This window comes from Onychostoma macrolepis, chromosome 07 (genome assembly GCF_012432095.1).
Source record: "Onychostoma macrolepis isolate SWU-2019 chromosome 07, ASM1243209v1, whole genome shotgun sequence".
Lineage (NCBI taxonomy): Eukaryota > Metazoa > Chordata > Actinopteri > Cypriniformes > Cyprinidae > Onychostoma > Onychostoma macrolepis.
This window is the reverse complement of record NC_081161.1, coordinates 6,753,564-6,776,693: the sequence shown is the minus strand read 5'-3', so window position 1 is coordinate 6,776,693 and position 23,130 is coordinate 6,753,564. Positions and strand designations below refer to the sequence as shown.

General features: G+C 36.7%; 1 protein-coding gene across 16 annotated transcripts in view; it reads right to left on the bottom strand.

Annotated features, from left to right (window-relative positions):
• LOC131544022 (trichohyalin) overlaps nucleotides 1-23,130 on the bottom strand; it is a 218,260-nt gene that overhangs the window by 29,375 nt on the left and 165,755 nt on the right. For all 16 annotated transcript variants that reach the window (XR_009272019.1, XR_009272018.1, XR_009272024.1 and 13 more), the window contains 8 exons: nucleotides 20,613-20,837; nucleotides 16,798-16,944; nucleotides 16,634-16,717; nucleotides 13,754-13,921; nucleotides 6,630-6,851; nucleotides 6,323-6,553; nucleotides 5,171-5,401; nucleotides 1,043-1,165 (listed from right to left, as the gene is read on the bottom strand). Coding sequence is in view for 2 of the 16 variants with exons in the window: in XM_058781940.1 (XP_058637923.1) it covers nucleotides 1,043-1,165; nucleotides 5,171-5,401; nucleotides 6,323-6,553; nucleotides 6,630-6,851; nucleotides 13,754-13,921; nucleotides 16,634-16,717; nucleotides 16,798-16,944; nucleotides 20,613-20,837 (1,431 nt within the window). In the remaining 14 variants the exon portion in view is untranslated. The remainder of the gene's footprint in view (nucleotides 1-1,042; nucleotides 1,166-5,170; nucleotides 5,402-6,322; nucleotides 6,554-6,629; nucleotides 6,852-13,753; nucleotides 13,922-16,633; nucleotides 16,718-16,797; nucleotides 16,945-20,612; nucleotides 20,838-23,130) is intronic.

Below are 23,130 nucleotides of genomic sequence, written 5' to 3'. Positions count from 1 at the left end.
CGCCTCTCCGACTCCGTTCCTCTCCCGTCTGGCCTTCATTTAGGATCCCCACTGCGGCATGTACATATACGCCTGCTGAGGTTTCGTCGCAAGGCAAATACCCGGTTTGTCCCTGACAGGTGTCGCCTCCGATTTGGCAGCCTGTGCTTTTGACGCGCTAACCATTCAATTAAGTCTCTGGGACGCTCTACGTGTGGGTGCCATCTCTTAATTACCCTGGGAACCGGGTTGCGCTCGCACGTCACGACTCTGACAGGTGAACCGGTGTGTCACGGCTCTCGACGCTGCGTTTCTGTCTGCTGCATGCAAACGGGACAGGTTTTAGCGAGATCTGATTGTGAAACTAATATAGTAGAGGCATAATCAGCAAACACGGGCAAGGTTGGGGGCCCTTCGTTTGGCACCATTAAAATAACGAGGTGTCACGAGGCGCTGGGACTCGCCGCTCCAACGCCAACACGTGTCAAGACAAATCTATATTTCATGGCCACTTACAGATGTATAAATAGCCAAACGAGGTGCTCGAATCATCTATAAAACCTTGCTAAAAGGTTGCCAGAAGATGGCGGGCACTGTCAGCGGGACAGAAGGGTAATCAATCTGAGAAGGGGGAGCGGGTGGGCAGTGGCGCGAGGAGGGCACTAAATCACGCCGCCGTTTGCGTAGAGCGCGACGAAACGCTGACACTTTGGCTGACGTGCGAGCTCCCCGACAGCCTGATGGATCGCTCCACTACACTCCATTAAAGCTGGATGGCTCGCTGCCACGCTGACATAACAAACAATTAGTCACAAAGGTGCCCATGAACTTGCGCGAAGCCTCTCCGGATTCAATCAAAGCCTCCGCTCATGACTGATAAATAGTCCCCAAGTTGCACGGTGTCAATGCATACAGTAACATACGACACGGGGAGCAGGTGGGTCCATTTAAAGCCCATTTTTGAAACAGGCAGAGATTACGGTGATGGATCCATGCAGATGTGAGAGTAGCATGTGGTGTTTCTCTCAACTACAAAGACAAACACTGATAGCCCTTCACTCACGTGCTCCAATTCCTGAACGCGGGACAGCTGGGATTCGTAGTCTGAGTCGGAGTGAACGTGAGTGGCCCGGTAGATGGAGAAATCAGCCTGTGTCTTCACTACCGTCTCTTCTTGCTCTTCAGCCTAGAAAAGACACAAGGTTTTTAGATTTACGGTGATGTTGGAAATTCATATGACAGCAACTGGCCGTTACACAATCAAACTTGGGGGCAAAATAAATATGAAAATTGTCTTCCTGTTATTACATGGGCGCTAGAAACACCATGGACATACATAGGGAACACATACACTAAAAAAAAATATCTTGAATAACCTCAAAGCCCAGTAGTGCCGACTTACCTGCTTTTTAGCTAAGACTACTGAATATTAATTAGGTGACAAATGATCTATCACCTAATTAATCTTCATAAGCCAGGATGATGCAGTTTATTATATGCCCCGAACTTCTCCAATTTCTCTTATGTGCCTGGAAATTAGTTGAACTATCTCCTAAAATAGTTATAAAATAGGGAAACAAGTTGTAATCTAGAGAGAAAGAGTGGGTAGTCATTATTCTGAACTGTAAAACAGCATATAAAACCACAGCTCTATTTCGATCTGGTCCCTATTTTCCTCTCTTCAGTCGTTAAGGTCTGATAACAGGCCCTAATGTCAGTTCTATCTGAGAAAGATGAATCAGTCCAGCACAGCGCTGTCAGAACTGAAGACTGAATAAAAAACAGTTCCAAATGGGCTCGGGCTTAATGAAGATAATATTTCATTATGTAATACTGTGTGCTGCTGTTGTTCTGAGAAACACATAAAACAACAAGCTAGGAAAAGCAAGGAAGGTTATATAGTACAGATCATACAGGCAATTTATAGTGCCCTACAAAAACAAGCAATACATTGAATATAGACATCTGTTTAAAATAAATTAAGATCTTAAGTAAATTTTAAGGCAATACATATGAATGAATGAATCAATCACTTAATCAAAATGACGTGAAGTAAAACAAAACAAAATGTAAAACCAAATGGAGTGCTTAAAGCAAAAGTTCATCTAGAAATTAAAATACTGTCACCATTTACTCACCCTCATGTCATTCAAACCTATATGACTTTCATTCTTCTGTGGAACATAAAAGAAGATATTTTGAGAAATCTCACTGTTTTTTTGTTTTTTTTATCCATACAATAGAAGTCAGTGGTTACTGTTTGGTTACCAACATTCTTCAAAATATCTTCTTTTGTGTTCTGCAAAGAAAGAAGTAGCATGAGAGAAGCAGTTATGTCCTATTTATGAATGAAATGTTCATTTGAGTTCAATGATTTAGAACACAAAATGATCTGAATGATTCGTTTAGAAATTAGACTGATCCGGTTACTCAGTTGACTCTCAATGAGCAGATAACAGTCCACTGGAGCGGAAGATTGGCAGTAAATAATGACTAAAATCTCACACAAGCTATTATACTAATTCAGAACTCAGAAGTCATATTAACTTCTTTTAGGATACTTTTATGAAGCCTTTGCACTTTTCTTGAATTTTGAAAGCATCAGTCCCAGTTTATAATTTTATGGAAGGAGATTATGCACAGAAGATTCAAATTCATACAGGTTTGATTTGACATGAGGGTGAGTAAATGACAAAATTTTCATGTTTGAGTGATCCAACTCAAAATAGCTGTATCAAAATAGTTAGAAAGCCCCTGGTCCAGCTGAGGATCGTCTACAGAGGCCTATACAGCAGTCTGTCTACGAGTATATTACAGCTGACAGCTTCCACTGAGAATGAAGACAGTGAGGCGACTGACTGACGTGATTGTTTTACATCACAATCACAGATAAAGGAAACTTTCCTTCTCACCCTGTTGAAGGTTACGTGCTGCAATGCCGACAGCCCAGCAGGTTCTGAGTGAGCAGGAGCAATTAGGGGGAGCTTACATGTACGGGAAGGAGACATGGGCGAACTGCTGAAGGACGTGTGTGTTCTGAGGTCCTGACTGAAAACAGTTGGATCAATATAGCGTGTATGAGTGCGATGTTTAGGGATTGCTAATGGGACGCTGGGCATCACAGGCATCTGAGAGGAGCAGCCGGAGGTGCTGGAGGAGAAAAAGGCACAGGAAGGTCCTCACACCTAGTGTGCACAGTATCTGACAGAGGTGACCGCACCGCTGGGCTGTAGACAAGGCCTGTCCCTGCACCGCTGAGAGCAATGCCCATTATTTCAAGCAGACACCGCAGACCCAGCAGGCTTTTCCACTTTACGCCACCCAGCCGCCCTCCTGGTGAATGTACACGCAAATCAAAACAACTTCAGGTCCATTTAAACACCAGTCGCTGTGTCTGAAAGGGCCACACATGCAATCTTTACCCAACAACTACAAATCAATAACAACTTCAACTCCCAGAATTCCTCCAGAGAGCCTATCGCAGCTCTCTCGCTGACACTGTGGGAAATGAAACACCTGGAAATGCTCTCTCCTCACATAGTGAGAAGCGTGAGGGTTTTGACCTGGATCAATACAAACCGGTAAGAACACTCAAACGTATCTGAAGCACAGATTGGCTTTTGCACCCGGAGAATGGCGTAGATTCGCTTCCCCATTGTGTTCACACCTCAGGCTGCACTAACAAGCCACTTTTCACCTGTATGTGTGGTAACTAGGTTTCAATTGGCTTGATATGCAATCTGAACCCAACAGAATTCAACTCTAGGGAAGTGATGAGCATTTTAAGTCTGTTGCATTATGGGGCATTCATTGTTCAGATCTGCAGCCTTTCTCACACTCAGTTCAATAGTTCACAGGTGTGAATATACAGTGGTTTCTCAAAAGCAGGACAACTTTTCTGAATCAATATCTCTAGAGTAATATTCCTGGGTCAATGACATGATTCTCATTGTTTTGATGGATCTAACCTTTTTTTTTTTCTTCCAAAAACATTAAAAATGCAATTCATAAATGCAATGAATAGGATACACCCTTTCTACGAGGAGCATGTTTTCATTTTTTTATTAAAATTGATTTTGATATTTTGGGGGACCCATAAAGACACAATATATTTATATATAATATAAAATATAAGAATATAAATATATACATGTAAATACATGTAAATATTTTCAAACTATTAACTGTATGTGTGTGTATTTATATATATATATATATATATATATATATATATATATATATAATAAATATACACAGTACACATACATATATTATGTAAACAAAACTTTTATTTTGGATGCGATTAATCGCGATTAATCATTTGACAGCACTAATATACTGTATATATATATATATATATATATATATATATATGTGTGTGTGTGTGTGTATGTATATACATACATACATACACTAGTCAACATTTGAAGTGGATCAAAACCTTTCAACAAAATTGTCCTAAAACCTAAAACCAAAATGCGTTCTTGTCTTAGGACAACTTTGATTAACTTTTATTTATCCACTTCAAATGTTGACTACTGCATATATATCTATATACATCTGTGTGTGTGTGTGAGTGTGTTACAGCTTTTTAACATTTGTGATGTGGCATGTGATGAAATCTTTTTTATGACAAGACAAGACTTAATGATATTTATAAAATAATTACAAATAAATGCTATTGTGTGATAAAAATAGGTAAATAGAAAGGTAAAAATATATATGAAAACATCCCCATTACTAATATTCATAGCTTAAAAAATCAGGGTGATACAACTGTCTTGATATAATAATATCATATTTGTAAATACCTTTTCCTTACCTTTTCTCTCTTTTTTTTTTATTAAAGTTTAAAAAAGGAAATATATATATATAGTATATTCAATATATACACTTAATATCACAATTTATTTGTTTGTTTGTTTAAATATTGATGATGATATTGATCTTGTTGCTTCAAAATATGGACAAGTTTTCATTGAAGATTTTGTTCATCATTGACCAATCAACCAATCAGATTTCTTTAATTCCCTTTGAGTTTAGTGATTATTAATGGTTAGGAGTAGAGGTAGGGTTAGGAGTAAATTAGTTTGACAGGAATAACCAAGATGTTTGATTTCACTTGGGTCACCATGAAGGAACCCACCTACTGAAGCTGTGGGTTAGTTAGTGGTGATTCCGGTCAGGTTACCTGTCGGTGAAGAGTAGCAGCGGTGTCTCTGAGAGTGCTGATGAGCAGCTCACATTCCTGGCTGTGTTTACGGCTGTGCTCCAGCTCTCCCAGTGTGTCTCGGAGCTGCTGGCTCAGAGTGGTGAGGGCATCGTCTCCACTCTCCAGCTGGGCGCAGTGTACCTGCAGATCCCCCTGCAGAGCTACAACCTGAGCCCTCAGACGGAGGACCTGCTCTTCCCTTTGTGCCACCTGACGAGACACAAACAACATCAGCCAAAACCATATCAGGACCACCACTGATGTCTGCTCTCAGTAATTTAATATACGGCTTTATAGTTTCAGTTTAGCTCGAAAATTAGGATCATTAGGGATCCGTTTTTATAAACCAAATGCATGACTGAGTCTGTTTGGTATTTGCTGCACTGTAAAAAAAAAAAAAAAAAAAAAATTTACGTTTTTCACTCAAATTATACAATGACTTGTTCTTTACAGTATTTTACTGTAAAAATACATTAAATGTATGGTTAGATCTATTACATTTATTCACTGGATTTACAGTAGTAAGGAAACTTACTGTTAACCAATGAACAGCTTTTTACCATATGAACCATGATCATTTTTTACAATGTGACACTGATACAATACCTGTATTTATAGCAATGCTGTTATTTTCAAGTTCAGTACAGTGAAACTGATGATGTGATGATTTTCTTCATTTAGTTCATTGTATGTACACTACCATTTAAAAGTCTGGGTTCGGTAAGATTTTTTTTTAACATGAAAGAAGTATCTTATGCTGACCAAAGTTGCATTTCTTTCATAAAAAAATACTGTAAAAAATAGTTATATTTTTAATATTATTACAATTTAAAAGTAATTGTTTTGTATTTGATTACATTTTAAATGTACTTTATTCCTGTGATGAAAAGCTGATTTTTTTTTTTAGCTGATAGCCTTTCCAAATAATTATTTTCATGTTATGGCTGATTATTAAAAAGATGGTAAAAATTTTATTGCACAGTACAAAAGAAAAAGATATTCTGTTAGAAATGGGAAAGAATAAGGATTAATATTATATGAAATATAGTCAAAACCAGTATACTCTACATCCCTACAGCTGCTATGCAGGTTTAATTTTTAAAGGTAACTAATACTAATGTTAGTACCAACCTGACTGTGGGCTTCTTTCAGGTCCTCCTCGCGGCCATGCAGTGTGTTCTCCAGTTGTGCGATCTTGCTGAGGCAGGCCTGGTACTTGTGTTTGCAGAGCTCGAGGGATTCGCTAAGAGGTTGCAGTCGGGCCTCTGCGTCCGTGGCCAGTTTCTCAGCCTCCAGTAGACCTGCCTTCAGCTCAATCAAGTCTGCATCCTGACTGCGGAGAGCTGCCGCCCTGCAGGAGGCCTGACACACACAAACACTTATATTTAGAAGCAGAAGTTGTGATATAGTTAAAGTGAAGTCTGCTGAGCTGTCTCACCTCATCCTCCGTGTCTCTCTGTTGTCTGTGGGACGTCTCCAGCTCTCGGCACAGACTCTCCTGGTTATCTCTGTGCGTCTGCAGATGGCTTTGTGTGCTCTGCAGCTCTTCCTTAAGGGCCTGCACCTCCTTCACCCGGCTCTCCTTCTGTTTCTGCGCCTCCTGTTGCCACTGCTGCACCACCTCACGCAGATCACACAGCTCCTCCTTTTGGACTTCACACTGACACACAACAAACAACAAAACTGAGTGATAAACAGAATGTGTTTCAACACATTTTTTTGGACACCACAAGTGTGTTGAAATATTCAAATCAACTGGACAGCCCAGGGTTTTTATAGTTAACTAAAACTATATAGGCATATTAATAGAAATAACAAAAACACAACAAAACTACTAAACCTTTAACTATAATTTAAATGAAAATAGAAAATATAATTCAAAATTTAAATTAAAATCTATTAGAATAAAAACTATACAGACATTAAAATAAATGCATAAATAGAAATAACAAAAAAGACAACAAAACTTTACTAAAACTTTATATAATTTATATATATATATATATATATTTAAATGAAAATTATAATAAAAACTCTAGACATAAATCAAGAAAGAAAGAAATAACAACATTACTTAAACTTAACAAATTATAATTCAACATTTCAATTAAAAAATTATTATTAGTCAATGATACAATGACACTTTAGTTTGGGGAAGAATTCCCACTATTAACTAACTATTAACTATTAAGTCTATTAACTAGACTTTTGCCTCAATAAACTCCTAATTTACTGCTTATTATTAGTTAGTAAGGTAGTTGATAAATTTAGGTATGGGGTAGGATTAAGGGATCTACAATATGGTCATGCATAATAAGGCATTAATATGTGCTTGTAAAGTACTAATAAACAGTCAATATGCTAGTAATATGCATGCTAATAAGATGGTTGGTTGTATTTAAATTTATTGCCATATCAGCTTCACCAGCAGATGTATCGGCATTACATGGCAGATACAAATTAAACATTTAACAACATAATATCGTAAATACAACATAGTAAATACAAACATTTCATGAAATTGACTTAGACAAAAAGACAAGATTAAACAATTCTATAAAATATGTTTTTTTTCAACAAGCAACTAGTTAACAAAGAGAATTAGTTCCTAAAATAAAGTGTTATTCAAATATAACAGTGGAACGGCCTATGAAGCCCAAACATACAGTAGCTGTCACAATCATGCCTTGTTTAGTTTTATAGTTTCATTGTCATGTTCTGTTTAGTTTCATTGTCTCTGTCTTTGCCTCTGCTCTCCTTCATTTGTTACCACATTTTCTCATTAGTTACACACCTGTTGCCTGTTTTGTTGATTACCTGTTTCAGTGTATTAAAACACTCCGTTTCCTCAGTTCAGTGTTTGCATTAACATCAATGTTTAAAGTGTATGTTTTGCTTTGTGTTTTCATTAAAGTCTTCATGAATCTCAGTCGTTTTGAATCTCTCTGCTTTGGATTAATCTACAAGCTGTTTTGTGACAATGGCATTCCAAGTGTGCTAATATTTACGGTAACAGCACTAGGACTTTACACTGTTTATTTCACTTCACTTTTCTGTGTTTGTGGAGTCCCAGATCAGAGTATGTGAGCGATGTGGAATCGGAATGAAATAGTAATGATGCAAAATTAATATTGATACCAATAAGCTCATAATTATTTTCAAGCTATTGTGAATATTAAAATTCTGTATGATTATTATGTCTAAACAAATTAACACTAAAACACTAAAAACTAAAACCTGTCATTTTAAATTTAAATATAGGCAATCACAACATCATGATGTGCAATATGAAAAATTATTTTCCAAATAATATATTTAACAGTGTTATTAAATTATTAATGGTTTTAAAGATTAACTTCAAGTGAACTAGATGATGGCCAAGTAAAAATAGGGAAAATGTGCAGCACAATTAAATAAATTCATCAAATTAATTCATAAAAATTCATAAATCTGAGCCCAAACAACTGAAACCATTCTGTATGTGTTCAACTGTCCTGGTGTTTTACTGCAGTGAATTCCATTGTAAAGCACTGCGATTTCAACACCACCAGGTTCATATTCAAGTGTTTTAAAAGGAAAGAAAAGCATGAGACAGGCCCATTTGGTAATATTTAATTATTTTTTTGTTTTGTTTTGTTTTTTTCAAAACAACACAAAAATGGCAAAAAAAAAGAAAGAAAGAAAGAAAAACAAATTCAGTCATTTGTGGCCACATAATCACAAATAAGTTCTGTGAAATCTTGGGGTGGGACGGGGGACATGCAAAGCTTTACGCTTTGGCTTCTTTTTGATACTTATACTGATAAGTACATCATTATTAGTGGTGGGTTTTCACAACAAATTAAAAAAAACATTTTTTGAGAAAAGCTGCTGCTAATTTGATGCTTGATGCTTTGGCTTCTTTTGGTACTTTCTATTTCTATTAGCAAAAAATAAATATAAAAACTTGCCAAATTGTTTTGTTAAGTTGCTTCTAATTTCTAGTTCACAGAACTGCTGTATCTAGTTCACAGAAGTGCTCGTTTCATAGCCGTGCTGATATTCAGTACAATGGCACTCTCAATTAGTACACTTGAAATACAGCTCATTTAGTTAGAATTTAGAGTCAGAAGCATCTTATTATTACTCTATATTTACAGACTCACATCTGCAGTCACAGGCTGGCATATATAATGAATGCTAGAGATTCTCAGACAGAAATCAGCGAAGCCTGTTTGCTCCCTGAAGCGTGTCTGTGGTGCCTCACTGATAGCAGCTCTACATTAGATTATTAGACTCCAGAGAGAGACGATCCCAGATTGGATAATATTATTTTTTCCCCTGGCTGATGATGCATTACAAAAATAAGGAGCACTGTAACAGATGTCTCGCAGGGTGAAAATAATAAATCACTCAGACTACTGTGCGCAAACACATGCGGTATATTAGTTCTGTGAGTTAACTTGCGTGATTTATTGGGCTTGGTGAATGCCCTGGATGGAGTCTCCTCAGTGCACCTAACTTCCCTTGCAAGCATCATTAAGACTACACTGCTAATTGTGTTGTTTTAAAAGAGTGGAAGCTGATAATGACTCCATTAGTGATTCACCTACGCTTCTGTTTCCTTGGAATCGAGCCGGGAGGAGCAACACGGACATGCACATGGGAAAACCGCTGACAGATGAATGGGATAAATGAAGCAAGCAAGCAGAGGGAAGGAGAGAATATGAATGTTCCTCAAGTTGATGTAAACTAGTAAAAGGTGGTAAAGGCAAGGTGAGGCTTGACAACCACAAGAAGAATGTGGACATCTGAGACTTTGAGGCTGTCTGATTGTCCAACTAAACTGATTTACACTGCAGTTGTGGCACAAAAAAAGCACATTGATGCACACTTTTTAAGTGAGGCAAAGATATGGCATATAGATGTATAAACAGGATTCAAAATCGCAGAAAACAGTACAGTTAAAAGGTGGTTCTTATTTATTATTATTATTTGCAAGCTAATAAAACACTTTGGGATCAGTTTGAACATAATTCCAAATATAAAGTTAATCATGGAACTTCTATAAGGTTTTCATTTAGTCAGCCTGGCAATGAATTAGAAAAAAAAGTATAATACTATTCTTCTTATTGCTCTTCTTATATATTAAGGGCCAGTTTTACTAAACAGGGCAAATTAGTGTGATAGCGCAATTCCAAAACAATGCCGATGGGAGGGGAAGTTTCTAAAAACCACGCAAATTAAAGAACACAGACGCAACATCTCATTTACATATCGACCAACGCAATATACCAAGCACAGCGCAAATTAGTGTAGTCACCAATAAAGAATAAAGAAAAAAGAACTTAAAAAAGAAATAAAAAATAAAATGGCTTGGCAAATGATATTTTCGTGTTCTTCTTGCATTCCAAATAAATTACGTGTGGAAAACAATCCTCTCCCTTCAACCACGCACTCTCTCATCTCTGTGGTGCCTCCCTCCAAGCAACAAATTGCAGCCATTTCAAGCGCAAAATAGTTTAAGACAGGCTTTTTTTGGGCGTTAAATAATGGCGCAAATACCAGTAATTTGATGAGCGCAAACGTTAGTAAAACGTGTTGATTCATTTTAATACATGATACTCCTTTAATACGCCTATAAATTTTGGGTCTGAAAGGGAAACTCCTAGAAATGCATATTCAATAAGGTCAGGTGCAAAAATAACTGTGTCCATGCCTTTTCAGCGCTAATTCATCACTGAGCATCTTTATGCTTGAGTACAGGTTTCTGTATCACTGTATGGCTGACTTCCTATCCCATTATTCCTAAAATAATAATAATAATAATAATCAGTAATAATTATTATATTATATTATGAAATGTACTCTTTATGCTTGACTATACATTTCTGTATTACTGTATAGTTGACTTCATATTCCCTATTCATTATTCCTATATTGTTGCAATTTTTGAGACGGATGAATGAAGCTTTTAGAAAAGTTGACAAATATAGAAATTAATAGGAGTTTTGAAAAATGAGATGAAGACTCAGTTTGTATCAGTAACCTAATAAAATGCTTTATTCTACATGGAGTTGGTTGCCTAATCTAGGCAGACATATTCACATTACCAGCTATCTACCAGCAATTCTACTGACTTTATGTCTGTACTTCCTCGTTTGGACACTTTCTCGCGCAGAATAAATCAACAGTGGCTGACTGTGAATACTGCGTGTCTACATCAATGGCATCAGCGACTGAAAACTTTCACATGATATTGCATCCACACCTCTAGGTGTCAGTATACGTCCAAGATGGCATATGGGCCAAAGCAACATAAACAGAAAATCTCTGCAAAAACTCCGCACACCTTGATGAGTCCTTGAAAGGAGTTGACAGCAGTGTGTCGCGTGGTGGCGTTACAGCATGAATCAGTGCTAAGCTCTAAGTTTAATTTTCTAAGTCCCTATTTCAGTCGCAAACTCATCACACAGACAACAGCCTGTGGCTATTTCAGATGAGACTCAGACAGACAGAGAGAGAGGAGGGTAGACACTTTTTATGGAGCTCTCCCTCTCTTTTCCACCGCTGATTAATTTCGTACTAGATCGGTTGGCCAGCAGTGTTATTAGCATAAAATTTCCATGGATCAAGCCCTGCAATAAAACCCTGTCATCAAGTCACTTGTCAAACACACAATTTCAAATCTCATTTAGTTTCTAATATAATTTTCATACCAGGCGGAGGGGTGCGGAGAGAGGTGGGGGCGATCGGGAGGTGGAGGGCTAGAACAGAGACAGGAATGTGTTATGTAAAGGATAAACGGAGTCATCGATCAAAATTAAAAGAGCTGAGCTGAGCTTCATGATTAGAAATTGTACAGACCAGCATCAAGTGTTTATCAGATGAAGCAGACAGCAGGAGGCTGAGAAGCACTGGATCTTCTAGAGGGCTTCAAGTGTTATACAAGCGGGCAGCATCTGCTATAACAATCATCTACTACAATAATCTAATGCCACCGTGAAAGAAAATACATTTTCACATTTTGTAAATAAAACCAGTGTTGCCTCATGTGCAAAACTAGCCAAAGACAATAACTATGACTATAAAATGTGTTCTAATAATCGTTGTAATTCTATGAGAACAGAGATACAGAGAAACAGTATCATTAGTATCACTATCAGAACGATTCTTTTTCCAGCTGATGGATGATAAAAACATTAACAGCCAATCAGAATCCACCTGACTTTAAAAACATTTAAAGCATTAAAGCATTTGAGCATTTAAAGCAATAGACGACAAATTCAGTGTGCACAATGTTATTGTACATTGGCGTGGATGCTAATATAGTTATTGGTTATCTTTATAGTTTTTGTTCTTTGTGTGAACGGGACTTAAGCTTTTGTAGGTGGTTGATATGTATTTTCGGAGGTGTTTCTGAGCACATACTAGGTGTTTTCTGGGTATTGTCTTGGTTAGGCTTTTCCAAACGGGATTTTGTTGATGAAAAGTTAATAATTAACTATACTGAATGTAAAATTTAAATAAATAAATGTGGCTGCATGACACAATCAGCCTCAGAGAGACTCTGTTTACAGTAAATGCAGTGAACTCCATGTCTGCGTGTGTTGCGAGTTTAACATGCATTTGTAATATAAGTTTATAATAATAAGTTTACTTTATTTATCCATTTGCATAATATCCAACATTTTTGTGGGCAGAAAATTACAGCTTTTTAGCAGTAAAATAAAAAGCACATAGATTTGAAATGTTTGAAGATCAAGGGTTTGAACATGAAGGACTTTAAGTGTAAATAATATTATTATTATAATTATCATTAAATATTATTTTTTTTATAGTACATATACACGTATAATTTACAATAGTAATGTATTTCTGTGTTCATTTTTATAATCTGAGTTAATATATTAATATAAACAAAACAAAACACACACACAAAAAAAATATTGTATTGCTTTGTTTAATGTATTTAGGATCTATTCTGCTGGAAAATGCTACTAATAAATAGCACACAACCATTTCATGGAAACTTCCACTAAATCATAAAGTGGCGGCCAATACAACAGTCTTTCAGATGCTGTAATAAAGTATGATAAACATTATTTTCATACCACACACGCACACACACGACAAGCTGAAGGCACAGGCACTAATTATGAAAAATAACACTGGTTTGGAGAGAGTAGAGTGGGGGGGCTGTTTCATTTTAATAAGGACAGAGAATCAATGCAATTTAATCAATCTTCCCTAATTAAAAAAATCTATATTGTGAAACAATCAAGGTGCATAAACAAGATTAAAATAAATGAAGGAACTGTGCCATGAGCAAGGGAGGGCCTAATTAAAGGGAGTTAATTGGAATTCCATGCCTATGTGTGGATTGTCGATGCAGCAGACAGGAAATATTACACACGAGTGCGCTCACCAGAGACCTCACAAACACCCTTCAGCTAAACACACACGAGCGCTTCACAACAACACCACCAAACACATGCTTACGCCGGATCTTTCTCAGGTGCCAATACCCAGACTGGCCAATTTGTGATTTTTAGTGTGTTTGTACTTTGTGTGTGTGTTTACCTGTCTGTAAAGGGAGTCTGTCTCTCGCTTGAGCTGTGTCGTGCTGTGTTTGCTCTTCTCCATCATATCTTCTCTCTGTTTCAGGATCTCCTGAAGTCTGCGCACCTCCTTCTGCAGAGCCACAACCTCCTCTTCCCTAGACGTGACCTTCTGCATCTGCTCTGCCAGCTAAACATGCCACAGTCAAACAAATGACAATATTATGGTAAAGCATATGGCTTTTGATCATATTTTATCTTGTGTGAGAGGAATAATTACGATTCTTAAACGCTTTTGAAAGAAGTCTCTTATACTCCCCAAGGCTGCATTTATTTGATAAAAAAAATACAGTAAAAAAGTAATATTGTGAAATAACATTACAATTAAAAACAACTTTTCTGTTCATTCTTATGATGGTAAAGCTGCTGCAGCAGCTGTTATTCTAGTCATCAGTATCACATGATCCTTCAGAAATCATTCATATTGTCAATGAAAAAAAAATAAAAAAATTAAGCTGATAAATATTTTTGTGGAAACCATGAACATATTTTAGGATTCTTTGATGAGTAGAAAGTTCAAAAGAACAACATATATTTAAGATAGATATCATTTGAAACAATATAAATGTTTTACTGTCACTTTTGATCAATTTCACGTGTCCTTGCTGAATAAAAGTACTATTAATTTAATTTAATTTCTAGGAAAATATTAAACAGAAAATATTACATATTAAACTGTTTTCAACCTTGATAATAATGATTTCAGCTTTGCCATCATAGGAATAAATCACATTTTAAAATATATTAAAATAGGAAACACTTAATGTAAATGGTTTTACTATGATCTGAATTACTAAATATTAAATTAAAAAATAAATATTAAATATTTAAAATTTAGCTCAGTGGAAACAGTTACTCCACAGAACAGGTTTCCACTGCTCCAGAGTCCAGTGGCGGCATGCTTTACACCACTCCATCTGATGCTTGGCATTGTACTTGTTGATGCGAGGCTTGCATGCAGCTGTTTGGCCATGGAAACCCATTCCATGAAGCTCCCGCTGCATAGTTCTTGTGCTGTTATTAATGCCAGTGGAGCAGAGCGTTGGTGACTTTTACACACCATGTTCCTCAGCACTAAGCAACACCGCTCTGTGTTTCACAAACTGACTAATTGCAATGATGGCAACCCATTTTGCAAATGCAGACTGCATGCTTAGATGCTTGATCTTATACCCCTGTATGGCAGTGGGTCTGACTGAAACACATGAATTCAATAATTAAGAGGTGTGTTCCAATACGTTTGTCCATATAGTGTGCATATATGGGCAACTGAGCAGGAAAGGAATGGGCAGAAAAAGCAAGAAGGCACAGAGGCCTGAGGGAATTCAGCATGAAACACGGCTGTAGCACAGAGACGTGTAGAGCCGTGTATATATAAGGTCTATCAAATTCATCCCTCTTTCATTAAATGTCTCCCTATAATCCTACACCATCACCCTTATAGTGCAAAGTTTTTTTTCAGATGGAGTACTCGCTTTCTTTTTTTCTCTGTCTGTATCTCCCGTCTGCTTGGATTAAAATGACATCTCCCCTTGAGTCTTAGGAAATGCCACATGAAGCAGTTCCTAACAAACCTGATGTGCAGGAGGGAGGGAGAGCGGATTGAGGTGTGGTGGGGGGAGGGATGGATGTGCCCTTCAGCAAAAATGAATTTTCCAATTGCAGTTAGTTCTGCCATGAATAAATAAACAAATGAATAATTGAGAGGGCAACATAAATAAATAACATCACAAACATTTCACAGGCACTCATAAGTTCGGAAGATAACTGGGGCTGAATGCTAATGATAAAAACAGTACATGGAGCAGAATCCAATGCATTATTCACCGCTCGCTCACTCTGAAAAAAAAGTCAAAATAAATTAATAAATATGAAAAAGAAAATCTCTCAAAGAACTCAAAACACCCAGTCAGCACTGAAGTGACAGCTTTGTCCCATTTATAACATACAAGGACACTCTGCCAAACAAATAACTGACCAGTCAGAGATGTATAAATAAACCAGAACAGCTTCTACTTCAATTGACAGGTTATGCAAAAGTTTGGCTCCGAGCAGGAGACAGGCCGGGCGTCAGGTCCATCTTTATTCTTCTGAGTGTGTGAGTGAGAGCGGATGGACTGGACGGCCCACGTCCTTGATGCTGCCCGCATTCGGCCCGCAGAGACCTTTAGATGTAGTCTTCTAGTCTGAGAGTTATATATGTACCTGAGCTACATCTTAGCACCAAAATAAACAAGTAAATGTTGATATGATCAAAGTGAAATGAAACAATGTTTGCAAGCCCCAAGCTGCAAAGCCCTTATCTTACAACATGACTGACCAAGTTTTTCAATGTAAAAAAAGTTTTTTTTTTTTTCCGTTAAAGTTCTGGAAGCTACAGCTGCTGGTATTTTACTGTAAATGTCACAGATTTTTTCTTTTACAGTGTTACAAAAGATTTCTATTTCAAAGAAATGCTCTTGAATTTCCTATTTTAAAAAAATCTGAAAAAAATAAACATATATCACTCTTTCCAAACATTTTAAGCACTGTTTTCAACACTGTTAATAATATAAAATGTTTCTAGAGCAGCAAATCAGCATATCAGAATGATTTCTGAAGGATCATGTGACACTGAAGACTGGAGCAATGATGCTGAAAATTCAGCTTTGCATCACAGGAATAAATTACATTTTAAATTATATTCAAATAGAAATAGTTCTTTTAACTGAAATACAGTTCCATAAAAGCAAGACAGACTGACGCCAAAAATGCTGACCCCAGACTTTTCAATAATGGTGTAGGTGGCTGTATTTTCAAAGTGTATGTCACAGATACAAAACGATCGACAGGTGTTCCTCACCTCCTCTTGTGCAGCGGTCAGATTCTCCTGAGCGGCCCGCAGGTCTGCTGTCAGTCTCAGAACCGTCTCATCTCTACTGGACACCTACCACACACACAGCTTTTACTCTACATGAACCCTAACCAGACACTATCAAACATACCAAAGTATGTGGTGCGGTGTACCTCGTCCTGCTCAGCGAGCCGCCTGCAGTCTTTCAGCTGGATGTCACAGTTCAGCTCAGCTGCCCTGGAGTCCAGGAGATCCCTCTGATGTTCTGCTTCCTGTAGCTCATGCTGCAGCCTGGAGACTGTGGACTGCTCTTCCACTAGCTGTCCAAACACATGCACAGAAACAGATGCAAAGTTTCTTAATACAGGTCAAGTTGCATCATGCCGGTCAGTGGATGTGTTTATAGATGTGCAGATCATGGAGGCCAGAGAGGGTGTAGCAGGTGGTGTATTGATGCAGATCAGTCTTAAACTCTGATCTAGACCTGCTTGCTGCTTTTCTTACACAACACATTACACCGCACTCGTTTATTCCAACTGAGCAGCAGACTACTTGATAAACAATCAATAAAGCTGGAGCAAAACTGATAAAAGCAAAACATGAAAAGGCACGGTGGTGAAAACAGTTACATTTTAGAAATGTCTAAGTACTTTTTCGCATTGAAAATGGCTTAAACTTCTTGTTTCAACATAGGAAAAAAAAAAACACTTGTCAAGCTGATCATGGGGTTATTAACACTGGTTAGCTGCTGTCAAACCTTAGCATTGGCAAAGTGGTAAACAGCTATGGTAAACATCTATTTTTTCCAATGTCTACCTTACAGAAAATCAGGTACTGGATGACTGCTGTTCATTTGATATTAACGAGCCAAGATGATTAGTTGCACCTCCACAATTTTCAGATTCCTACACCCTTGTGAAAAGGTATAAACTCTACATCAAAACCTAGGGAGATGCCTATAATTTTGATTTGAAATATTGATTACAAATATAAATAATTAATTTAACGCTGAACATTGAATGCATTGAAATAAAAAATAAAAAAATTATATTTCACCTCAAATATTTATATATTCTGTATGTATATACACACATTCTTTATTAAAAAGAAATTAAGACTTTTATTCAGCCTGGATGCACTAAATTGACAAAAAGTGACAGTACAGACACTCTTTTGCATAAGACATTTTGACCTTTCTATTCATCAAATAATGCTGAAAAAAGAAAGTAAATCATAGTTTCTGCAAAAATATTAAGCAGAAAAAATTTATAATAATCAGAAATGTTTCTTGAGCAGCAAATCAGCATATTAGAATATTTCTGAAGGATCATGTGACACTGAAGACTGGAGTAATGATGCTGAAAATTCAGCTTTGGGTAACACTTTATTTTAAGGAGTCCTTATTACATGTTACATGTACTTACTATTATAATAACAATAAATAATGCATAATTACATGCAAGTAACCCTAAGTCAAACCCTAACCATATAGTAAGTATGTGTAGTTAATTAATATTATTCAGTACTTAAATGTATAATTACACTGTAACGAGGACACCTTAAAATAAAGTGTAACCCAGCTTTGCATCACCGGAATTAAATTAAATTTTGCAATACATTCAAATAGAAAATAGTTATTTGAAATGATAATAATATTTATGTGAACTATATAATTACAACAATATTACTGTGTAATAATGTGCGTGTGAAGATCTGTAGTTTGCTGCTCATGTCCTTGCAGTCTCTTTCTCAACAATCCTGTTTTCTGGCTCAAATCTTGCAGTTTGTCCTCACACTGACCCATCTGACAGACCCTGAGCAGGCGTCAATTAAAAACAGCAGGGTTCAATCCAATCAAAACAAAGAAGGGAAAACAAACAAAAATCATCTTCTGTTTCTATATAAAGACAGTACTGGAATATGAAGTTCCATCATTTCTGTGCTCTATGCATCCTGGAAGCAGGGCAAATTGCCGATTTAAGGAAATGGTTCAATTTTTAGGGTGCGAGCAGCTGTCTCTCTCACATTAAATGGCAAATTGGATAACATGTGCTCAAACCACTTTGTCTGTTATTATTGGAAATGATTGTGGATTACACATAATTATCTGCTAAAGTACCATTTCCCCACTTTATTCCAAACACAATGATCCAACTTCAAATAAAACATGATTCTAGCACCTTTCTGTAAGTGGATGTAGGATATAAAGCAGAGAATAGATGGTCTAATCAAATTGCCCAAAGTAATCATAAAGGAAAACCCAACACAAATTGAAGTAGCAGGGGTCCTTGAAATATTTTGTAAGAATTTGGACCGGTTTTAAGGGTTGGTATTTAGGGTCATGTGAAGTCCACAAACGACCTTGAGCATGATTTAATTTTTATTTATTTATTAATTTATATTTTATGTCACAATACATAGTCTTAACCCAGGTTATTGGTCATTGACTACTGTAAGTATGCAATTTGTGTGTTTATTTCCTCTAAAAATCTACAAATTGAGCCTCCCAGGCATTTAGAGCTGTCCGCTCAGGTCTGTCAATCTCTTTCCAGCTCAACCAATAGCAAGCGTTTGGGGCGTGGCTACTATAGCGGGCTGAGCAGGTTACATGGGAAACGAAATTGAAGTGCAAGCCAAAATTCTAAAACTTCTCAAAATACGCTGAAACAGACAATGTGGTAAAACAAGGGTAAACACTGGAAGTGTTTTTACAAGATGGAGGAATTCGATGGAACGTTTGGGTTCCAATCGAGAAGAGAGATTAAAGTCATTTTTTCATAGTTCACTGTCAAGTCCCAGATAAAACAGTAAAATGTTGTAAAGGTAAGAATAATCTCAATTAGATGGTGATTGTAAGGGGCAATGGCAGAGGTTGTTTGAAAGTATGCTTTAGTGTTGTAATTCCACTGGTAGTGCAGAAACTGCATACTGCATTTTTAACGATTAAACGTATAGACACAATTATTTGATAGCAGAACACTTAAAGTCATCATGCAATGGAAGAAGAAACAAAGCTTTTCCATACTGTGACGAACATCTGAGTGAAATGGATTGGGGCGGGGACTTGGTTCTACCCACTGGTTGTTGATTGGATGAGGCAGATCTGAATGCAAGCTTGCAGTCAATTGGAAGAAAGGGGCGTGGTTTACGTGTACAAAATGACTGGAGAAGTCTGGCATTTGTCACATGAGACAAGTCTGCCGTTTTACCGGACAATCAAGTTGTGATATTTTGATTAGAATGATATAATGATAAAAAAAACCATACAAACTAAATGGAGTAAATTGTTAGCAAACTGAATGACAACCCTCTTGAAATCAAAAGTGAACTGCTTTTCTTCTGTTTCTTTTTCCTCTATTAAAGTGCAGAGGTCTTTGTGTAGGTGCAAACTGATGAATAAAAACCCTGTGCTCATGCACATGTTTTAAAAAGTGTGTGGAGGGAAGGGGCGGAGCTCAAAAAGCTAATTTCCTGTACTGGTCTCATCTCCTATCCTGTTGATTGGACACTATTGTGGAGCTCAGCTTAATCGGCCCCAAATGTGCTGATGTGTGAATGAGGAGAGGTCACGGGGTCAAAGTCAGGAGATCTGTCAACCTCTAGCCATCCACACGCAACCTGTTCTTCCTCATTTATCTCCTTCCAGTCTTTCCACCGGTCCCTATCGCAGCTCTTAACTTCCCAACATCCTTTATGTCTTTATATCTATAACCTCCCTGTCTCGTCTTCTTCATTTTCCTTCTTACATAGTTCCTAGTATTTTTAACAAGTTAAAGCATGCAATTAATTTTTAACACCCTTCTATTTATATATATTTAATACAAAATGATAAGTGCTTGATTCTGTTTGTATGATTTCAAACTGTTTAGACTAATCACACACGCATATCGACAGAGCTTCTGTTAAATATGCAAATTATTGACTCTAATTTTGACCTTTGACCTTGACTTTTATCCTTTAATTCTAGTGTTTTGTCCCCTGTCCTCACCGCAGTACGGAGCTTGTCTACATCATCCTGCAGGCTGCGGTTGATCTCCTGCTGTATTTCCAGACTGTCCTGGGCCTGCTGGAGCTGTGTGTGTGCGTGCCGGAGGCTCTCTGAGACGGAGTACCAGCGCTCTTTCCATTCCTTCAGCTCTTTCTCCTTCTGGTCAAATCCAGCCTTTTCCAGCTCTTTCTGCAGCTCTGGGATCAGCTCTTCGTGATGCCTGACCTACACACACATGCACAGGAAGCTTCATTCATGCTTGCACAGTGGCCACAAAACATATTTGGACAATTTAGCAAAATGCATGAATGTTATTGGATTAACTACGAAAATATCAAACCAAGTGCCATTTATTTTAACCCTATAAAGGATACTGTATCATATTTGAAATACAAATTTCTAATACCTACAAATTATTAACATGATCAAAATATTCCACCTTCAGATAGTGCTACACTTGTTTTTTTGTTTTGCTGTGAAATGTTTTGAAATTTAATTTTTATGAAGTAAACATACAAATAACTTTTCTATTGTTAGTAGTATTTCAAGATAAACACTTGACTGGAGCAACTTAGGTTTACTTGATTATTCATATATTATTATTATTATTATTATTTAACTCGTGTTAAAATATGAGTATCAAACATGATACATCAGGCTTTTGATGAACAATGAATGTTTATTTGTACATCTGTCAGTCATCACTGTATTGCATTGCATAATATGTTTGAAACTACAGAGCTTTGATCATAAAACTAAGCATTTAAATATCATTTGACTAAGACATTATTGGGAGATATCGAGTGACAACTCATATTTACATGAATTTGATATCAGAATTTCATCTTCCTTTGGCCATATGTAAATATCAGCTCCTGCACTAAAATGCACACATATATATATATATATATATATATATATATATATATATATATATATATATTTTTTTTAAATATATATATACACATACTGTATATATATATCAGGTCCTGCACTAAAATGCATATTTTTGCTTTTTTATTATTTATTTTGTAGACTGTAGACTGACTTGCTGTCTCCAGTTTAGAAACACATCTATTCTGTTGGAGCTTTGGTCCAGTTATGTGTGCTGAGACATTGAGCCATGTTGCACAAGTGAGAAACTCAAGTTTGAATCCGGCATGCCACATTTCCTGATATCGTCTATCTTTGCCATCATTTTCTGTCCTATCTCTCACTGTACACACACATAAAAGTAGCAAGAAAGCCAATAAACTGAGCTGAAGATACATCAAGACCATATACAGCATGTCCATCACAGCTTTAGTCACAAATATACATGCAGAAGCCTTAGCCAGAATCCTCAGTAGGACATTCTATATTTACATAAATATTTTAATGAATGTTGCATCACACCGTGACTGATGCCCATACACATACACAGATGAAAAGCAAGTTAGTTTAGAAGTGACCTTGTCCATCAGCTCTTATACTCAACATCTAGAATCTTTAAAGAGTTTTCCCAGACATCATCTCAAGGAGCTGTGTTTTTTTTTATGAACTGATGGACTCCTGTGGTGAAAGGTTCAGCGCATAAAAGTCCATGCGAATGAAATGAGCATAAGTAAGTGTGAAAATATACTGTGGCAGGCACCTCGGTGGACCCCTCTATTAATCAAGCTGTCTGCACTCTGTTTGGAAAGTAATCTTGTCCGAGGAGCAGAGGAAATGCAGCAGTAAGTGGCGGTTGGTCGCACTTTGAAGCAGCTGCTTTACAGAGGTCTCAAAGCTCATGGAGGCCACACTGTAAAATCAAGAGCGTCTGAGCACTCACCCTCAGGTTACCCTCACCCAAACCAGCCTACCTAAAGCCAAAAGTATGCTTCTCTTGTCTGCATTTTCTCCAACTCCACTGTCTGTGTGACATTCACAGTCTGTCCGACTTGTACATGGACAGCAACGCAAGTGATTTGAGTGACTGAAAAGAAAGCTCCACTAGATGGGCCAAATGTATCCATCAGTGCTCAAAGTCAATGGACTAAACTTTGAAATGCTTGTGCACTAAACTGTGAGCAGAAACATACCTGGGTCTTAACACTTAACCTTAAGTCAGCTTCACCCTTCAGGGTCAGGATGGTCAATTAGTGAGATATGTTAACAATTTAAACGGTATTAAACTATTTAATACTATTATAAAAAATAATATATTATTATAATAATAAACTTAATGAATATTATTGAATATTGAATAGAGAAAAACTGTGTGATAAAATAATATATTAATATATAATATATCTAAAGGTAAAAAATTCTTCTTTATAAAGAAATCATATATTTTATTCTATTGACAGCCATAGTTTTATGTTGCTTTTAGGTCTGTACATCCAACAGCAGTAAAACACACACACACACACACACACACACACACACACACACATATATATATATATATATATATATATATATATATATAAAAGAGAGAAAAATATTTCATATATTTATAATTTATATTTATAAAAAGTAAATTTAATCAAATATA